The sequence below is a fragment of the Megalobrama amblycephala genome, linkage group LG8 (genome assembly GCF_018812025.1).
Source record: "Megalobrama amblycephala isolate DHTTF-2021 linkage group LG8, ASM1881202v1, whole genome shotgun sequence".
NCBI lineage: Eukaryota > Metazoa > Chordata > Actinopteri > Cypriniformes > Xenocyprididae > Megalobrama > Megalobrama amblycephala.
Window position 1 is genome coordinate 13,560,982 of NC_063051.1, and position 19,948 is coordinate 13,580,929.

At 36.7% G+C, this 19,948-nt stretch overlaps 2 protein-coding genes across 3 annotated transcripts; both read left to right on the plus strand.

Moving 5' to 3' along the window:
- The first annotated feature begins 109 nt into the window (after window positions 1-109).
- LOC125273817 (twinfilin-2) lies at window positions 110-16,115 on the plus strand. 2 transcript variants are annotated; one of them, XM_048199523.1, is made up of 9 exons: window positions 111-494; window positions 6,393-6,571; window positions 7,932-8,027; window positions 8,785-8,889; window positions 9,008-9,022; window positions 11,423-11,548; window positions 11,637-11,787; window positions 11,892-12,013; window positions 14,756-16,115. In XM_048199523.1, the coding sequence occupies exons 1-9, from the start codon at window positions 398-400 to the stop codon at window positions 14,921-14,923; spliced, it is 1,059 nt and encodes a 352-aa protein (XP_048055480.1). In that variant the 5' UTR covers window positions 111-397; the 3' UTR covers window positions 14,924-16,115. The 2 variants fall into 2 exon arrangements, with proteins under 2 accessions (XP_048055481.1, XP_048055480.1); XM_048199524.1 differs by lacking the exon at window positions 9,008-9,022 and having other exon boundaries at window positions 110-494.
- A 733-nt stretch (window positions 16,116-16,848) lies between these two features.
- On the plus strand, window positions 16,849-19,742 carry cish (cytokine inducible SH2-containing protein). The gene is made up of 3 exons (XM_048199528.1): window positions 16,849-17,440; window positions 18,059-18,216; window positions 18,625-19,742. The coding sequence occupies exons 1-3, from the start codon at window positions 17,421-17,423 to the stop codon at window positions 19,113-19,115; spliced, it is 669 nt and encodes a 222-aa protein (XP_048055485.1). The 5' UTR covers window positions 16,849-17,420; the 3' UTR covers window positions 19,116-19,742.
- The last annotated feature ends 206 nt before the right edge of the window (window positions 19,743-19,948 follow it).

Sequence of the window (19,948 nt, forward strand, 5' to 3'; positions counted from 1 at the left end):
GGCCCCGGGGCTGTGCTGGGGGATGGTCTGGCTGTTACCCGAGGCCAGACAGTGTGCCTGCTAAATTTGGGGCAAGAGGTATCGGGTTCCTTCTGCAAGCACACACGATCCTGTCCTAGTTACAGGAGCCTTCTCTCACACACTTGCTGCTCTCACATGCCCTCTCACTTGGATAGCACACAGTCTCTCAAACACCAAACTCTTCCATCATAAACTCTTACTGCTGCTTGTGTATCGTTTAGTTTCTGATAGGTTAACACACAAATCTGGCACTACCATTGCTTGAAGATAGTTTATAAAAGAAGATCTTCCAGGTGACCTGACCTGTGCGTCCAGCTTCATCCAACTTCAGAAGGATCCTTGGCGGGTAGGAATTAAGGCACCACACTGACCCGCCATGTTTCTGGTTCTGGTGGTTACAGAGGAGCTGAGGGAGTTCCTGGCCCGGGCACGAAGTGGAACCGGTCGCCTCATCCAGGTGTTGATCAGAGACGGTGAGTGAGCGGGGGGTCTGAGGGGTTCACTCAGTTCAAGGGGAATTTAATGAATTAGAAAGGTGAATTATTATCTTGAGAACAAAACAAATCCAACAGTAATGCTAGTGCACAGTTGTTGACCAATAAACCATGTTCACGTTCATTTTTTAACTAATTTATAACTGCCTGTAGATCAACTCTTAATGAATCTTAACCCTAGCATTCATTGGGATAAAATGTTCCAATAGTATTCCTAGTCTTGAGTCTTGATTCCTAGTATTAGTATCATGAGGGCGTCAGATTGGGAATACAATGGTTCCAAATGATTACCATATTAATGCAATGCATTATGCATTTACATAGTACTCCAAGGCAGAATTCTACAAATTTTACATTACACATGTCTAAAAATCATAGTATAACCATGGTACCTTGTCCAAAAAACATGGTTGTTGTAACTTGGTACTTTTTAATACTTTCTGTTAGTGGAAGATCAATGTTTCAGTCAGTTAATGGCCTTAATTTTCACTTCCTGTATGTTCAAGAACCCTAGAGGAGAATTAAAATGATCATAAATCAAAATGGTGTAAATATGTAACAATACGAGTCAACTAGCGACAATTAATCTGTTAAAATAGAAATACACTCACACCACTGAATTAATTATGGGTTAATTAAAATTATGAATTCATGTAGGCTACTGTCAAATATAGTATCACATTATCCACTGACTTTTATTTTTTATCTTAATGTTATATTAGTCAATAATTTGTTGTGTTGTAATGCTTGTTTGTAGGTGTTTATATGTTGTTGTTTTACCGCCCAGGCATCAGCTGACATTAGGAAATAGGACCAAAACACATTTCACAATGTATTTTGATTCTGCATTCACATGTTGCTGTTGGTCAGATGACACGCCATTTGACGTCAAAACTGAATGGCTCTTGAAGGCTTAACTGTGCAGAGGTCATGGAACGATAAACTGTTCTTTGTTGCAGTAAAAGCGCATGTGTGAGCGTGGGTTTGCGTACGAGGCCGAGTGTCAGGTACTGTTGAAATGTTAGCTCACTATCAGATGACAAGATCCAGTTGCTGGGAAGAAAAGGGCAAAACACTATCAAATTTGAGTGAAGTCATTCTGTCATTACCTAACATGACTTCTCTTGATGCGTGTAGGCTTACGTACTCTCACAGCTCGGACCGAATAAAACAGAATGCTTTTTTTTTTTTTGAAACATTTTTATTATTAATTATTAAACAACATACAGGGGATACATGAAATAGATTTGAAACAAAATACAAAAAAGGTTGTATAAACAAGCAAGAGAAAAAAAAAAATGTAACAAATGTCTAAGACAAAAAAAAATTATTATATTATATTATTATATTATATTATTATTATATATAATTAAAAAAAACTTTAATTTTCAGTAAATAGCTACACAGGAGGCATTATAATGAAATCATATTTTTTTTTAGCAGTTGTGCAGTTTTTGCAGCTTTCTTGTTGAACGATGTACAAAGCGAGTCATAAAATAGTTTTAAATTTATACAAAAAAGCGTAATGTTGGGCTTACATTCAGTAACTTTACATTTATGATAAAACAGAATGCGTTCTTCGACAGTTTGTGACTGAAGTAGCCTAACTGTTCAATAGCGCGATTTTTTTTTTACGGAAAAAAGGACACATAAACTGATCAAAAGTGACAGTACAGACATTATAGGCTAATGTTACAAAAGATTTTGTTTAAAATATGCTAACGTTCTATTCTTCAAACAATCCTGGAAAAAAAATTATCACGGTTTCCACAAACATAATAAGCCGCAGCACAACTGTTTTCAACACTGATAATAATAAGACTAGTTTCTTGAGAAAATCAGCATATTAGAATGATTTCTGAAGGAAATACTGAAGACTGAAGTTAATAGCAGCTAAAAAAACAGCCTTGCCATCACAGGAATAAATTAGATTTTAAAATATATTAAAATAGACAACACTTATTTTAAATAATAAAAATATTGTGAAATATTATTACAAAGTTGGCTTGAAAAAGCCAACTTACTGTTATGCTATTTTCTTCTGAGACTAAAATTTCTGACTCTAACTCCTCCTAGAGCTTTAACTACAAACTACAATCTATCTATCTATCTATCTATCTATCTATCTATCTATCTATCTATCTATCTATCTATCTATCTATCTATCTATCTATCTATCTATCTATCTCATAGCAACCACCCAGAACAACCTAGCAACCACATAGCAACCACCCAGAACACCATGGCAACCACCTAGCAACCACACAAATCACCCTGGTAACATCCTAGAAACCAGTCCGAGTACCCTAGCAACTGCACAGCAACACCCTAGCAACCACCCAGAATACCCTAGCAACCACCCTGAGTACCCTAGCAACCACCTTGAGTACCCTAGCAACCTCATAGCAACACCTTAGTAACCACCCCGAGTACCCTAGCAACTGTATAGCAACACCCTAGCAACCACCCCGAATACCTTAGCAACTGCATAGCAACACCTTAGTAACCACCTTGATTACCCTGACCTCTATCTATCTATCTAAACTTCTTTTTTTTTTTAAATAAATGCAGCGTTGGTAAGCAGAAGAGATTTCTTTCAAAAACATTGAAAATCGTAGGCCTGCTGACCCTGAACAGTGTAAATGCTGTAGCAGTGCAAATTTCTAGAAGCAAATTATTGTGTGATTGTACATTTGAGTTTACATTAGCTTACTATTAGCTATATAATAACCTTTTGTAACATTTAGCATGAAACTACGCAATTATGTTGGACAGTTTTGTCCAGGATACATAATGGTTGCTAATAGGCTACATAAGATTTCTTGTCAGCCTGCGTGGCCATATTGGAAACTCCAGCTGTTCTGACACCTGTAATGGCCTAGTCACAAGTGGATGATACAATTTAGGCTGGTTGTTGCTATATGTCTCGGCTACTGTCTGTTTGACGCCTGGGCCCTATGAAGACGTCTGGGTCTGAATAGATCGGGTTGTTTTGGGTTCACAGGCTGCCTTTGAGTCTCACAGAGATGATATTTCAGGAAACATAAAACAGGTCAACACAGTTTTGGATCTTTCTGGTGACCGAGTCACATGTGTATCCCAACGCTTATTGGTGGGTAGAGCAGACCACATGGTCAGGTGCTAGTCGGTATTCACGGTAACAGAAAAACATTGAAGCCATAGCTTTGTGGGCACTGTGCCGACATGCGGTTTAGAAACGCAGTTATTTACCCAGGTTGTGTATATGTGTGATATTCTTTTAAATGAATATTTTTGTATGACAGAACTCAGGGAGGTAGACATTTATCTTTTCATAATGGCACATATATGTGTGCAAACAGCTTTCTGTACGTGTGTTGTTAAGGGGTGAGTAAAAGGCTGATGGAAAGTATGTGTCTGTGCTGATAGCTGGAATGTGTGCAACCTCAGAATAGCAGCTGCTGCAAAAGACCATCAGGAAATCCCCCTCCAAGGTCATCTGGACTAGTGACATGTATGTGGGTGGGTGATGTTTGTATTAGATGTGGTTAGATGTTTTTGACGGTGTGCTCATTAAAGGTTTATTTCAGTTACGTGCAAAATCTTTCAATCACTCTGCACAACCTTTAGATGTTTTGATCCACCGGCCTTGACTGTGATTGCACTCGTCTAAACTGTTATAGCAGGAATGTTGTTTCATTCAGTACAGCAGTCCAGCCAACAGCTTTGTCAATACTGAAATACACTTTGAATCACCTCTCCTCTACATAAAGTAATAGACAGATTGTTTTTTAATAAAGCCTCTTTTAGGACAATTACCCCCCTCCAAAAAACAAACAAACAAACAAACAAAAATGTTTGTTCAAAAACAAACAAAAATGTCAGTTCAAATGTTTGGGGCCAGTAAGATTTGTTTAAATGGTTTTAGTATCTTATGATCACCAAGGCAGCATTTATTTTATCAAAAATACAGTAAAAACAGAAATACAATAAAAAAAAAATCTTACAATTAAAAAACAACATTTTTCTATTTTTAAAAATTTTAAAATGTAATTTATTCCCGTTATGGCAAAACTTAATTGACATTGCCATACTCTTCAAGTAAACAGTTCACAACTTTTAATTTTGTTGTGAACTGTCATCTGTTACATAACATTCACCCAAGAAATTTCAAAAACCTATTCAAAAAATAAAAAAGAAATAAAAATATACTTAAAAATGTTTAAAATTTAAATATACTCAATAGGGTTTTAAACAAAAACAGCATCATCTGTTAGATTAGCACTTTTACACACAAAGAAAAGCTGAGAACAGCAGAGAGGGAAGTGAACAGATGTACTGGTAAGTAGATTATTGATGTGATAAGAGATGCGTACTGAGAACCATAGCGGTTAATCTGAGTATTGATGCCTGAAAGCAGAGGGTGGGGCTCTGGAGGACGTGCACCAGCACTGTGCACTATTCTCAAGGAATGATAAAGAGGTTGGGAAGAAAGATGACCCATTAGAAAAGAGGAAGCCTTCCAGTGCTTCAGTACAGAGGGTGTTCTCGCCGTATGTTTCAGTGTGATGTGATCAGTGTGAAGTTTGTAAACTGAGATAATAGAAAAAAAGGACATGAAGAACCAGTAGGATCAGGTGTGACATCTGTAACATTAAATGTGCTTACATCAGTGCTATTACCTTCCTGTTTTTCCTGTGGGTGTGCGTTTTTGTGTTGCTTAACTGGCTGATGGGTGAATACGATCAAGAAAAAAGAGGAAATTATTGAAAGATCTAATTATTTACTATATTAAAATGGTTACCAATGGATTTTTACTGGAGTATTGTTTGAAAACCTGTGTCTTACAAGTGTTACAGAGAATTTATAAAGCCCAGAGTCTCATAAATATGAACACTACTTTTTATATGGGCAGTAACTGTTTCTTAGAACTGTTGTGATGAGCATTTTATGACGGCGTTTTTCATAACAAAAGGCCCTTCATATTATCATAAAAATTATTTTATGATAATTATATTTTAATTATATTTGCATATGTTGCAACTAAAATTTGATTCAAAATACCATCATAGCCACTGTGAATAGTGTGCACTTTTGGAGTACACACATTATTCATGCAAATGAGAGCAAGAACATACTAAATTCATTCAAATTTGCAGTAAACTGCAGTATACTCCCCAAGGAGACATGACGATGAAAAAAATATAATTAATTAAATTATTAAATAACGCTTACAAAATGTTGCATTCCCTCAAGAAACTTTGCATTTGCTCACAAAACTTCCAGGCTCTTTTGAAAAGTATTGCATTCCCTTGAGAAACTTTGCTTTGTTTGCTCACAAAGCACTGAAAAATAGTATATTATAAAATTATATTATATTTTATTATCTGAAATAAAAATATCAGCAGTATCTAAGTGACCATATTCCAATGACCGGTTTTATCGAAAACAAAGTGTATGTTTTAATATACACTAAATATGGTTCAGTTAATTAAAGATGGTATGATTATCAATTCATTGTTGACAAGAATATATTGTGTTATCAGACATCTCCCAGTACTGGATTGTTTGATACACTATATATAAGCTATGACTGAAGATTAAATTGATGTGTATTATTGTGTATGTGTCTCTAGGTGAACTAAGCAGCATGTGCTATTTTGGGTGTAAGATACAAGGTGTGTCATACTCTTTTTATAGCAGGATGTAGATAATGGATAATATTTCACTGATTTGTTATCAGCAGTAGGCCATTACCCAAGGCTAGCCTTGTAAACACATTTAGATTGATCTATTTGATGCAATATAAATTACGCAACAGGTTTTTTTCTGGACAGTTGTGTGCAATGTTGGTTGCATCAGGTTTGTAATGATAGAGCTTTTTTATGTGTGTTTCAGAGCAGCTGGTGCTGGGGGCATATAGAGAACCGCGTCAAAGCTGGGAAAAAGACTATGACCACTTCCTGCTCCCCCTGCTGGACCCTCTCGAGCCCTGCTACATTTTATACCGGTTGGACTCTAAGAACGCTCAAGGCTATGAGTGGCTCTTCATCTCCTGGTCACCTGACCAGTCTCCTGTAGGTTTTAACATCCAGACTTGATGTAAAGCTTGTTACCTGATTAGCAGGAATAGCTTATGCAGTTGTTCATATAGAAACATACATTCAGAAATAATAAAGTTTCTATTTATAGAATAAAAAACAGATTTATAGTTGGTGAACCTAAGAACAAGAACTGATGGATAACCATTATTATTTTTAAATAGAACAATCGAAACATGGTTCTTTGGACCTTGGCTTTTAAGCACCCTTCTAGTAACCAATTAGAACACCCTTACTCTTAAGAAAAAAATGGGCATATATACAGGACCCTACGGTTCTTGGGCCTCATTTATAAAATATTGTGTAGAAACCATCCATTTGACCAACCAACCATACATTTGATCTAAGATCATTTCTCAAATGTGTGTACGTGTGATTCAGAGAAAATGAATGTACACACAAAATCCATGCATAGATTATACCAGATGTGAAAACTAATAGCCCATTTTATAGCCTATAGATTGGCCGACATAATTTACAAGTGTGGAACCACAGTTTGCATACTAAATAACTGAACTATAATGCTGTGTAATTAATTATGCTAACAGGGTTTTATTATTATTCCATTATTAGATTTCCAAATACTTGCAGTACTCCACTCTGCCACAAGGAAAAAGTGCGTATGCCTGCTTAGAACCTGACGTGGCGCTAAGCACTTTTCCATGTCAAAGACCTATTTTATAAATCAGCATGGATTTTAGCATATGCCCACTCTAAGATCAAATCTTTTTATAAATGAGGCCCCAGGATTCAAATTTAAAGAACCTTTTATGCCAAAAAGGAGAAATGTCTTAAATGACTGCATAATACTTTTAAAAATTTATTTTAATATAAATTATGTTTGTTTTCATACAATTTGATTAACATTAAAAATAAATTAAAAAAAATCCATAATATAGCTGCAAGCAGCGATGACGGGCCCAAGCCCCGTCGCCATTGCCACCACGGAGGCTTAAGGGAGACAGGCAATATGCATTTAAACTGGGTGATACTGGGTGAATGTAAACGGATTATGTCAAGATTTGAGACTCTTCCTGTTTCCCTTTTGTCATTACTTCAAAATCCATAAAATGATGGGAACCTCTAAATGTTTCTATATATGAAACGCCTGACAGAACCCTTTAATGTTCTATATAGAACCTCTTTTTCTAAGAGTCTAGCATCCACAACAAACTAGCAACTGCCTAAATATGTATTAAAAAACACTTTTAGAAACTGAATAGCAATACCTTGGCAATAAATAAATAAATGTAAAAATCAAATGAATTGAGCTGTGAGTGTTTATTTTGTTATTGTTTATTTATTTCATAAAGAGAGCATTTGCCTTTTTCTACAGGTCCGACACAAGATGCTGTATGCTGCCACTCGTGCCACAGTTAAGAAAGAGTTTGGTGGTGGACACGTCAAAGATGATATGTTCGGCACAGTTGAGGTACTACAGGAATATAAAGAGCAAGGAATATTTTAGGGTAGTAAAATGGGTAAATGGTTTTCTCTATACTCTCCAGATTTACAAAGGGTGTTGTATCTATCATTTTCAATATTTTTTATTAATTTGTATTATTACTATTATATTCACTTCCACCAATTTTATATATGGACTACTGTTAATTTGTTTATACAATTTTGCCTCTGTGAAGTCATAATAGTTAAAATGAGGGATCTGCTGATAAATGGACTCAGTCCACCTGTCATCTGTCTTCAGCTGTCAATCAAATACCCTGAAGCTATATTATTTACAGTTTAAAAAGTTTGCAGAGTCGACCACCTTGTTCCTTAATTTAGAAACTGGACACTTGTGGCTGTTGGCAGTGTTCTTGGAAATGATTACCAGTAATGGTCAACTCAGAGAAGACTAAATATATACTCTAGATTCATACAATATTGAACAAACAACAACAAAGTTTTATGGGTGGAAGTTGTAAATATAGCTAAGAATCTATTAATAAATTTTACATATTGAAAGGACCATTTCAGGTCGTCTAAGAATTATTCTATTATTAATTAATTAAATTAAGTGTATATCATTTTTGATCTATTAATAATAAACCACACTGGTGAAAATAAATATCAGAGAAATTAAAAAAGGAATTCTATTACTTCTGACAAATTGAAATAATTGCTAAATTAATATAAAAAATACACATAAAATTTGAGTCAATTTTTTTGTATTTTTCCCCCATCACCAGGAGGATGTTTGTCTTCAGGGCTACCTGCGACATGTGACTTCGTGTTCTGCACCAGCACCCTTGACTGCGGCCGAGCAGGAGCTACAGCGAATCAAAATCACAGAGGTGAAAAACGACTGCAGAGAGCAGACATCTATCTAAAATCATAATTTATAGTATACATCCATAAATTACTTCAGCTCTTTGTTTTAATATATTCTGTGTTCCATCTTTATGGTTGCAGGGCAGAGTTAAACAGGTGAGCACTGCCAGTATTATGTAAAACACAATACTGTGTGTATGTGTGCTAATTGTATGCTGATTGTACACAACAGTGTTCTTTCAAATTTATTTGAAGGACAAACCTCAAATCCTTAAAATTATTATTATATTACCAACACAAAGACTTTTGAATCTTTTTGATTGCGACATACATGTGCAATAAGAATATAATCTTCTTAAAGAAACTTTTTTACAAACATTAAAGGGATAGTTCAGCCAAAAATGAAAATTCTGTCATCATTTACATTTCTGTCCCTCTATTGACAGCTATGCAACTGACACTTTGACGCTTCAAAAAGTTCATAAAGAGATCGTAAAACTATTGAATGAATTGAGTGGTTTAGTCCAAATTTTCTGAAGCAACATGATCACTTTATATTTTGAACAGTTTAAATTTAGGCTTTTATTCACATATAAAAATTGATCAGCGAATATAAACAGAAGCTTAACCGAACCTGCTTGATGCGCGAGAACAAACCTCTTGCGGAAGAGAATGAACCTCACTGGTTCTTGTGGAAACCGGGTGTGTCTCATACGTCCTGAAAAGTGAAGCTGCGGGCTCTTTGATCGCCCCCTGGTGGCTGGATGCAGTACAGGTCATAAACCCTGCCCTCTCAATGCAGTCGAATGAGACTTCAGTGAAAACTTAAAAATAAATTCTGCTTCAAATAAAACTTTCTGAAAGATGGTTTTGGTCATTTAAGGTAGTTGTTATCACGGTGATATATATTCAATTGTTCGTTTTTGTGATCATTTAGATTTTAGCTAGCAATTTGATGCTAAAAAAACGGGGCGTGTCATCATGATTCGCAGTTGATTGACAGCTTGTCTGAGGACTGTCGGAGCTTCGAGGGGAGATTGAAGATGTATAACTAACTATTCATTTTCGATTTCTTTGTTATTTAACACCAACAAAATGAGTTGTTCAGCAGTAAACTGTACTAACCGACCTACAGGATCTGACGGATCACTGAACGTTTTTCTGTATCATTAAATGTGGGCGTTATAAGCTAATTAATAAATGTTATTAGTTAAGATAACACACCTAATGTTAACCATGTCGGGAAAAAGCAGGGGATCGTTATCTGACGGTTACTTATTATTTTTATGGGTATTTAATAATAATTAGCAGGACAAAACTAATGATAGCCTACTCTAATTACAGCAGTCGATCTCCTGTAACGTTAGTTGAACTTGATTTAAAATGGCAAGACCGTTTCTGACAATTTAGAGTTGTTTCTGCATATTATATTGAGTTTATCTACTGAATTTGCTGTTTCAAAAATATTATTGCTCTCTACAGAATATTTTATAGGTAGAATTTTAAATTGTGTATAATTTTTATAGTCTATTTAAAATACATGAATAATGACGCAGTCGTCTGGGCGGAAGTTTGATACCGCGACTCCGCCTCCGGGCTCCACTGACGATTCCTTCTGCGTATGCCCAGGCTCCAAACTTCTTTTTTTTTTTGACGCATTGCGTAACGTGTCAGCGCCCATTCGTCGGCCCATTTTGGCTTCAGTTTATTACAATGGAAGGAAGCGGCGTCGCGGCGTCCATCTTTTTTTACAGTCTATGGTGGAAACTCAAACGTGAGAACGAACCTTATTGGTTCTTGCACACATCAAGCGAACATGCTTGAACTGTTTACCACAACTGATGTGTGTGTTGATGAATGTTTATGTGAATAAAAGCCTAAATTAAATCTGTTCCTCATATAAAGAGATCATTTCTCTTCAGAAAATTTGGACTAAACCACTCAATTCATATGGATTAGTTTTACAGTCTCTTTATGAACTTTTTGAAGCATCAAAGTGGTAATTGCTTAGCTGTCAATGGAGGGACAGAAGTCGCTCAGAATTGTTCCGAAGATGAACGAAAGTCTTACTGGTTTGGAACGACATGAGGGTGAGTAAATGATGACAGAATTTTCATTTTTGGGTGAATTAACAATAAACACATCTGACAATAAACACATCTGAAATGTTTCTTTAATGTAAGGCATCTGGATACTTTAGTTTTTATTGTAATTTTTATGATTTATTCTAGTTTCTACACTAAAACATTTTAAATCCATTTCAAAAATAACATGTTCTTGATAGGTTTTGTGTGATCCTCCCATATGGACATTGTCATCTACACTCATCCAGCATGTTAAAGCTTTGCTTTCCTTTATACTCTTATCCACCATCTCTCACCCTCATAAACAAATTTATCCAAACAACAGAACTGGCATATAATAAGTCTTCCATGACAGAGTCCAGGTTAGCTCATTGGAATTGTTTGGGAAAATGTTTTTAATAGATTGACAGGAAATGTTTAGGTCATAATTTACAGTGCTGGAATACAAAATTGGTTTTGTCTTTGTCTGTAGGTGAAAACTGAGATCAGTGTGGACCCCAAACATCAGACTCTGCAGGGTCTTGCCTTCCCGTTACAGGTCGAGGCCAAACGTGCTCTACAGCAGCTCGCAGAGAGACGCATTAACTACATTCAACTAGTACGACACAGGAACACACATTACAATATGTTCTTACCAGATACTTTCTTTCCAAACTTACTAGATATTTTCTGGTTTCTATATATAGAAGTTAGATACAGAGAAGGAAACAATTGAACTCGTGCACACCAGCCCGACAGACATCCGTGATCTACCCTGCCGGATCCCCCTGGATACACCCAGATACCACTTCTTCCTCTACAAACATTCACATGAGGGAGACTACCTCGAATCTGTGGGTTAGTCACTCCGTCCTCCATTCCTTATACGTATCTCATCTATATCAATCTGTGTAACACTTATGCAAATCTATTCACATGTATTCCTCTATCACTCTCCATAGTGTTCATATACTCCATGCCAGGATACAGCTGCAGCATTAAGGAAAGGATGCTGTATTCCAGCTGTAAGAGTCGACTTCTGGAAGAAGTAGAGAGGGACTTCCACCTAGAAGTGGCTAAAAAGGTAAAAACACACTCCGTCACACTTCTCACATGTTCATTTTGATTTTTCTCCCAACATATACTACTATTTTTGGGCCTACTTTTCTTCTTCCTCATAAAACATTCACTACTAGGATTAAGAGATATAACAAGTCAAGCTGACTAGCTGAATAGACATGGTACTTCATTGAAAATAAATTCCAGCACAGCGCTACAAAAACCATAATGAAATGACCCTTCACAATAGATCAGGGGTGTCCAATCCTGCTCCTGGAGGGCCACTGTCCTGGAGAATTTAGCTCCAACCCCAATTAAACACACCTGAACCAGCTAATCAAAGTTTTTAAGCATACAGGAAACTTCCAGGCAGGTGTGTTGTGGTAAGTTGGAGCTAAACTCTGCAGGACAGTGGCCCTCCAGGACAGAGTTTGGACACCCCTGCAACAGATAATGCTTTACTATATTGCAATTTATCTGTTGAATAAAATACCTTACCTCGCTTTTACAACTCTTCTAATCCCTCAGTTCTCACCATCTTCAAAAAGCCAAGCCAATGTTGATTCTGGTTTTATTACGAGCTCTGCTGTGTTCTCTTTTAGCCAGCAGACTCTCCTCTGTTCAGCGTTTTTTAAAAACACGTAATTCCCCGTCAGTTCGAGATTTAGATGCTCAATGTCAACCTTTCTCACTCGTTGTGAAACTAACTTATGCCACCTCCCACACCAAACACGCGTCAAAGTAGCCGGAGCAACAGATAGCCTATGACTAGACACGCACTGGAGAGCGACACATGAACGCAATTTCCTGTGAAAACCATCCTGACAGGTCTAAAATATACTTACAATAGGCTTACCATACTGAATCAGAGTAAGACAAAAACATGTTTTGTAAGAGGGATTGATGATGTATTGACTCATTTAAATTTAGTTAATTTTGAACAAAAAAGTTACATATTGTACCTTTAAAGTCCCTGTAAAGTCATTTTAAAGTATGTGTTCTGAGTTTGTCACACCGCAGAAAAATGTGTTATTAACCACCCAGCCAAATTTGAATGATTTAAAAAATCTGCAAGTAAATGAAATAACTTATCACAATCTCGAAAAAAATAGGCAGAGCTCTCTGCTCTCAAACGCTGGAGGAATGTCCGCTGTCGGAGCTGAAACCACGCCCACTCGCGAGAGCTGCCGTCTCAACCATACTGACTTATCTAATGAGTCAAACATACCGATGCATATAAAAAGAATCATTTAAAGGGTAGCAAATTTTAGTAGAGTTACTGTGGACTACCTACTAATTATAACATAAGCAAAATCGGCAACTTACACTCATTGGTGGGCACGTACTGCCGACTGTTGTCGAGTCGACAGATGACGGCGCCGCGAGACGGGAGGATGAAGGCCGGGACGGAAGAGACTCTGTCCGGCTACATATCATCGGTTATCGGTGGGACGGTAGGAAGGCCGAGGCGGGAGGGGGGCCGAGGTCTGTTCAGGATTATCTGTGAATCCCAGCTGTCTGATGAATGTTTGTAAAATTATCCGGTGTAGAACGATCACTTTAGAATCCTTCATATCATCGTTTTAGGAAATTTAAATAAGGAGACCGAGCATATTGTATATTAGAACAACCATGTAATATGCATTTGCGTGGCGAAGGCATTACTAGCTAAATGTGCAAAGGGCTGTATAACTGTAATGACACTCGAGATTGAGCGTGAGCGAGTGAATCGCTGTAGAGTTAGAGGCGGCGCCACGCTCGGTGCATCATCGACAGTTATATAGTGTTAGGGGAGGGGCTATGCTCGGGGGTCCAAGTGCGTCATCAGACCCCCGTTTTATCTCCGCCCAAAAAATCCTGAGCAGAGACTTGGTGAAAAACGCTCTAACTTCACAATTAAGCATTACACAATTCAGTCTTTGTAATGTGTTTCAGCAATATATTTGTAACATTTATAAAGTGTTTAGAAAGAATTCTCAGAATTGACTTTACAGCATACAGGGACTTTAAACTTGACCTATTTACTTGCTGAATATTCCTAGTCGTGCAGTACACAATTTATCAATGCACATTATTTCTAAGTAAAAAAATATAATATAAATGTATTTTTAGATTTTATATGTATTTTTCATATTTTATATATATTTTTATTTGATATCTGTTCCTTTTAGAAATATTAGGGCTTTTCATACTGCACTTAACCCCGGGTTATCGTCATTCTTTTAACCCTGGGTAAAGGAATATTTCACACTTTTAATTTTAGAAGCAGGGTTAGCACTGCTTTTGAACTGTCAACCCCACACTGCAAACTTGTACAGTGTGAAGTGATGAGGGGGGGTGAGGGGGGTCCATTCAGTACAAACTCGATAGCATAATCAGCAATATATGAGGATGCTAATTTGTAAACAGATTGAGTTTACCTTTTTGTAAACAGACTGTGTGCTGCATTTGTCCAATCAATGACATTTATGCCACAAATATGCAAATAAGAATGTTAACCAAGGTTTTAGCGATCTGCAGTCTGAAACAGCAGTGTATGAATACCCAGTATTAATTGTTAAGCCTGCAAATTATGAGCAGTGTGAAATGTAAAACAAGATAACTCTCTTTTTTTTACCCTGGCTTTAGAATGACCCAGGATTAACTATTTCAAAGTGTGAAAAGCCCTAATATGGACAAAAATGCATTGTGAATGTCTTTTCATATTGACTTTAATGAATAGGAGACAATTAAATTTTTTCCTGTTTTTTTTTAAATGTGTCTTTAGTTGGAGATAGATAGTGGAGAGGAGCTGACAGAGGAATATCTGTATGATGAGGTCCATCCTAAGCAGCATGCCCACAAGCAAGCGTTCGCCAAACCTCGTGGTCCTGCAGGGAAGAGGGGAAACAAGCGTCTAATAAAAGGAGGGGGAGAGAACGGTGGCAACCGCTAGGAAGGACAGAGAGTGAGAGCGAGAGAGAAATGAACTTCAGTAGTACCCTAAATGTTCCACGGTTCCATTTTTCCACCTGTTTGCAGGCTAATTTGTTCATCCTGCAGGTAGAGTGAAAGAAAAAAAATGGAATTCTGTGCTCGGTTGTTGTTAATTTTGATTTTTTTTTTTTTTTTACTTTCTTTGGCTTGTATTTAATCAATGTTATCAGATGCTTATTCATTTAGTGTGTTAATGTGCATATATTTAAGAGAAACACTCAGGAATTAATTTTATCTCTGTAAATTTTTCTGAGCATATTTTTGTTACATAATCTCGTACATGCATACACATTCAACTCAACAAAATTTTAAGCATTTTAAAAGTATTTATTGTAAAGATCATAGATCGCTCTTATTTTAAGTGTTTTTTAAAACTCTACAAAAGACGTTTTGTCCAAGAAGCTTTTTTAACTGAAGAAACTGTCACAAATCCAAGAACCTACAGCCATGACATAGAAAAGGGCACATTCAAATATACTGTACATGTATATATCAGAGCCAAATGTGACATGCAGACAGAATGTTATACTTGGCTATGTGAGAGCCAATCAGTTGGTTAAGTAACAAATATGTATGCAGGTTTAGATGTGATTCAGATTCATTTTAATATGATGATAACCTTTTATGTGTTTTATAGTTGCAGTTGGGTGTCTCCATTTTTCTTACAATACACAAACATGTCTCATAACTTCATTATTGACTTATATGGCCCCACAGTATTTACTGTGAAATATATAATTTTGTGTATAAGCTTCTGTTAGTAATCAGAACAGTTCCAACATAACATTAACATTTTTCCTGCATTGAAATTATGAATGTCTAATTGAATGAATAGTTCAACAACTAGCAATTGAAATGTTTAAAGTCACCATGTTAGCAAAAGGTAAAGTTGTATCTAAACAAAAACATGTTTAATTAGTTTAGTGAATTTTATTTATGGTTGCCCTGGACTTTGTTGACATGGATCATTTATATTTATCTTTGTTTTTTCCCTTTTTTTTTTGTTGTTGTCAGTGATTAGAGTGAAAGGTCATACACAAGATAAAATATGTAATGAAAATACATTTTAACTATCAGTAAATTAAAATCTAAGCCCTCTCTTGCATTGTTTATGAATATACTGGTGCATAAATAAAAACAACTTTCACTGAGTGGTGGTAATTATTATTTGGTAAATCAAGATTTTTTGATAAATTAAGTAAAATCACAAGAGCAAATTGGACATCCATGCAAAAATACTGCAATTCACAATGCGATACACCTGAGAACCTCTAGATGGCAGTAAAAACAAGCGTTTAGAATGAACTCTCCGTCAGAAACGAATATCAAGTGCCAACTAACTAAAATATATCAGTTTTGGGGAAGTTCCACATACACAAAGAAGAAATGGTCAGGGTCCAAGCCAAATTTCATTCACTTTCTCCAGGAGATCAAGGACTACATCACTTGTTTGGAGAACATTGTCAATAGCAAAAGAGACTTGTAATATTTTAAATGACTATAGTTTTTGATTAATGAATGGATGTTCTGTACACTCTGGCATTTTCTGTACATTTCTGTTTACTCTGATTTGTTAATAAATTAAAAAAAAAAAATACTATAATATATTGCTAAGATGCATATATATGCACAAAATATCACAATGTTTTAACGAAAGGGCCTATTAAAATGTTTAAATTCCACATTTAAAATAAATATTTTTCCGGGGTCACAAGAGGTTATGATGTCTTTTTTGAGAAACTCGTTTTAGCAGTAAACAAATGGTTAATTCGCTGACCGCTAGAGGGGGCGTGGCCTCAGCGAATGGGAGGGACCTGATTGGCTTAACTCAGGGCAGGCGCTCAGTTTTCCTGGAAAGTTCTTGGAACGCTTGACGTGCGGTTTCTCGAGAAACGCCGTTTTCATACTCAAACGTCAATCACAAACATCAGGAAGCAATTACCGACCATCATCATAATAAAACTCCCAAATGAGTCATTCTAGGATCATTCCAGTGCTAGTTCATTACTCACGAGACTGCTGTATGCTTGAATGAGAAAGAAGAGGGGATTGATTCTGTGGTTTCACAGAGCTGTACTGCCGATGGCGTCAGAGGCGCTAAACAAGGGGGGGTTCTCAGAAAACCCGTTCTGGGAAGTCAGACGAACTGAACAAGCCAAACCCTGGAGTGCTGCGCTTCTTGTTCAGTTTTAGTGCACGAGCTGAACAGAAACGCCGCTCGTTTTCGAGAACCATGTCCGTCTTTGCTACTCGCGTAGTTTGTTAAACAAATCCGTCGCGCACTTATATGACAGACGGCGATAGACTCCTGACCCTGCTGTACAACCTTCCTAGGGTTGACAAATATCATTATTGAGCTGTTTATCATCGGTCAAGGAAGACCATATTATTTTTCAAGCCCGAGTATAACCTCAGGAACAAAGAAACTTTAAGGAATCCAGCAAGATATCTTCACAATGATTCTGTGCGTTCAAGGGTGAGTTTTAGCTGCTCATCTTTCTTAAAATGTAACAACAAAAGAGAGAATATTTATATCTAATAGTTCATTAAATACCACACATTCTTGCTGATGGCGCTAAGCATCCTGTGAAAACGGACTTATAAATCATTTAGCTATTATATTATATAATAGTAGTAAAAAATAGTGAAACATCATGCAGGTTAGTCTTCTGATATTTAAAGCTGTCTGCAATAATTCATATTAATAATTTTGTTAATAGTACCATTATAACATACAATAGTAATATGTGGCATGACTAATATATAAGGTAAAAGGGCAATTTTAAACTATATGTGTCTTTCTCACTATCTTTATGCTTCTGAGAACTGAAAATGTTGAAAGTCATGATGGCTCAGAATTACCATTAAATTGAACGAAATTAAAAAGCCGAATAAGCAATTTCTGAAAACTGTATTTACTGTATTTCTGTGCACATTTGAACAGACAGTAATTGGTTCTAAGACAAATATTGTAAAAAAAAAAAAAAAAAAACACATATGTGCCTTTAGTATTTTAATATGTTTTCTTTTTGAGAGGATTGTAAACTTTTAAGTCATTAAAATAATTTTAACTTTTTCTCTCATTTTTTTCCAGCCCAAGAGCTCATTTGCCTGATACCTCGGATCCAACGGGCCGGTTTCCGGTGGTGACCTTCTCTTCTCCTCGCTGCATTCACACGACCGTTACCTTATGGGACCCTAGCAAAGATTTCAGAGCCATCTCTGAAAATTTCTCCTATCTGGATGCCTCAGGTAGGATGACAATTCTAATTATTACATCTATGTTATTATTATTATTATTATTATAATTAGGATTCATTTATAAATCCACAAATCATTCAAGGGTCATTCTGTAAAACTGGTGCCTTTTCCATTATGATTTTATCAGACAATGTGTCTACTCTCAAGCTTATATATATTACATATACATGCATACACACAGATAGAATTATGCTTTCAGAAAGGTCCATTTTGATAGCTAAAAAATTGACCTTTCTGAAAGCATAATTCTATCTGTGTATGTATATGTAAAGCATAATTATCAAAATGTGTACATACAGCAATGAGAAACTTTTTTTAAAAGGCACCCATTTTCTTGAATGACTTTTTTCCCCCCATAAAAGTCTCCAGTAATTAATTTCAATAATCCCTTTTTTCCAGGTTGGTACTGGGGTGCCATCTCTGCCAGTGAGGCCCACTCTGTCCTACAGGGGGCATCGGAGGGTACTTTCCTGATACGGGACAGCAGCCACCCTCTCTATATGTTGACATTGTCCGTTAAAACCGGTCGCGGGCCCACAAATGTGCGCATCGAGTACAGTCTCGGACGTTTCCGTCTGGACTCCAGTTCCCCTGCCAGATCTCGCCTGCAGTCCTTCCCCGACATCCCCAGCCTCGTACAGCACTATGTGGGCTCCAGGAACAAAGAGGAGGGGGAAAAGACTGAGGAATCCGATCACATCATTTCACCAACACCCAAGGAATGTGCGGTGTTGCTAAAACTCAAAAAACCTATCCATCGTCCTCAAGCCTTTCCTTCTTTGCAACATCTCACTCGCTTGGTAATCAACAAAAACACAACTTGCACAGAGCGCCTGCCTCTACCGAAACCGTTACTTCAGTATCTTCAGGATTACCCTTTCCAGCTCTGATGTCGCCATGGAAACGCACACCATGGCCAATCACGAGGTGGATGCTGATGTGTTGAAGGAGGCACTTAAATGCACAGCCCCAACAAGAGGTTCGGGGTCGAGAAGCAACGTTAACCACTTGAAGAGTGACTTGTTTCTGGAGCAAGTTTTTGACGGTCAGCAAATAGATAGACACTTTGTTTATACCCAAGTGGGACTGAGTCAAACTATGTCCAGAAATTGACTCATGAAGAAGCAAGTCGTGACTTAACCTTCATGTCATACTGTTAAAAGTGTGACAGGTTAAACCACAGGCTTGAAGTTAATGTTCGTGAAACTTTTGTACGGGTCATGTGACCCCTTTATAAATGGTTTGAACAGAGATCACACAGCTTGTCTGAAACTCTGAGCTCACAAGAAGCACATACGTAGCCTCAGCACTCTATAAAGGCGAGCTTAGTCACTGCGCTGCCTTGACTGGAATTGTTTCTTTCCTTGAAAGTGAAATGCAGTGAAAGTTTTTTTTTTTTTTTTTTTTTTTTTGACTAAAGATTTACATATTTTTTTCTATGCCCACAATGTGGAGTTTGTATGTATTTATGGATGAAAAATCCTTTCATTTTATAATAAAAGTGACAATCAAATTTACTTGACGTCATAATGTTCAAATTTGTCATTTGCCACTTCTGAGAATAATTATAAGTATTATTTATAGAATGGTATAATTATGGAAAATGCACGGCATGGGGGAAACAAGCCTAAAATGATGAGGGCAGGTGCTGATTAACCTTGGCAGAGAATAAATTGGACCTTTTCGCAGAATGAAACATCCAGAATGCAGACGTGATACACAG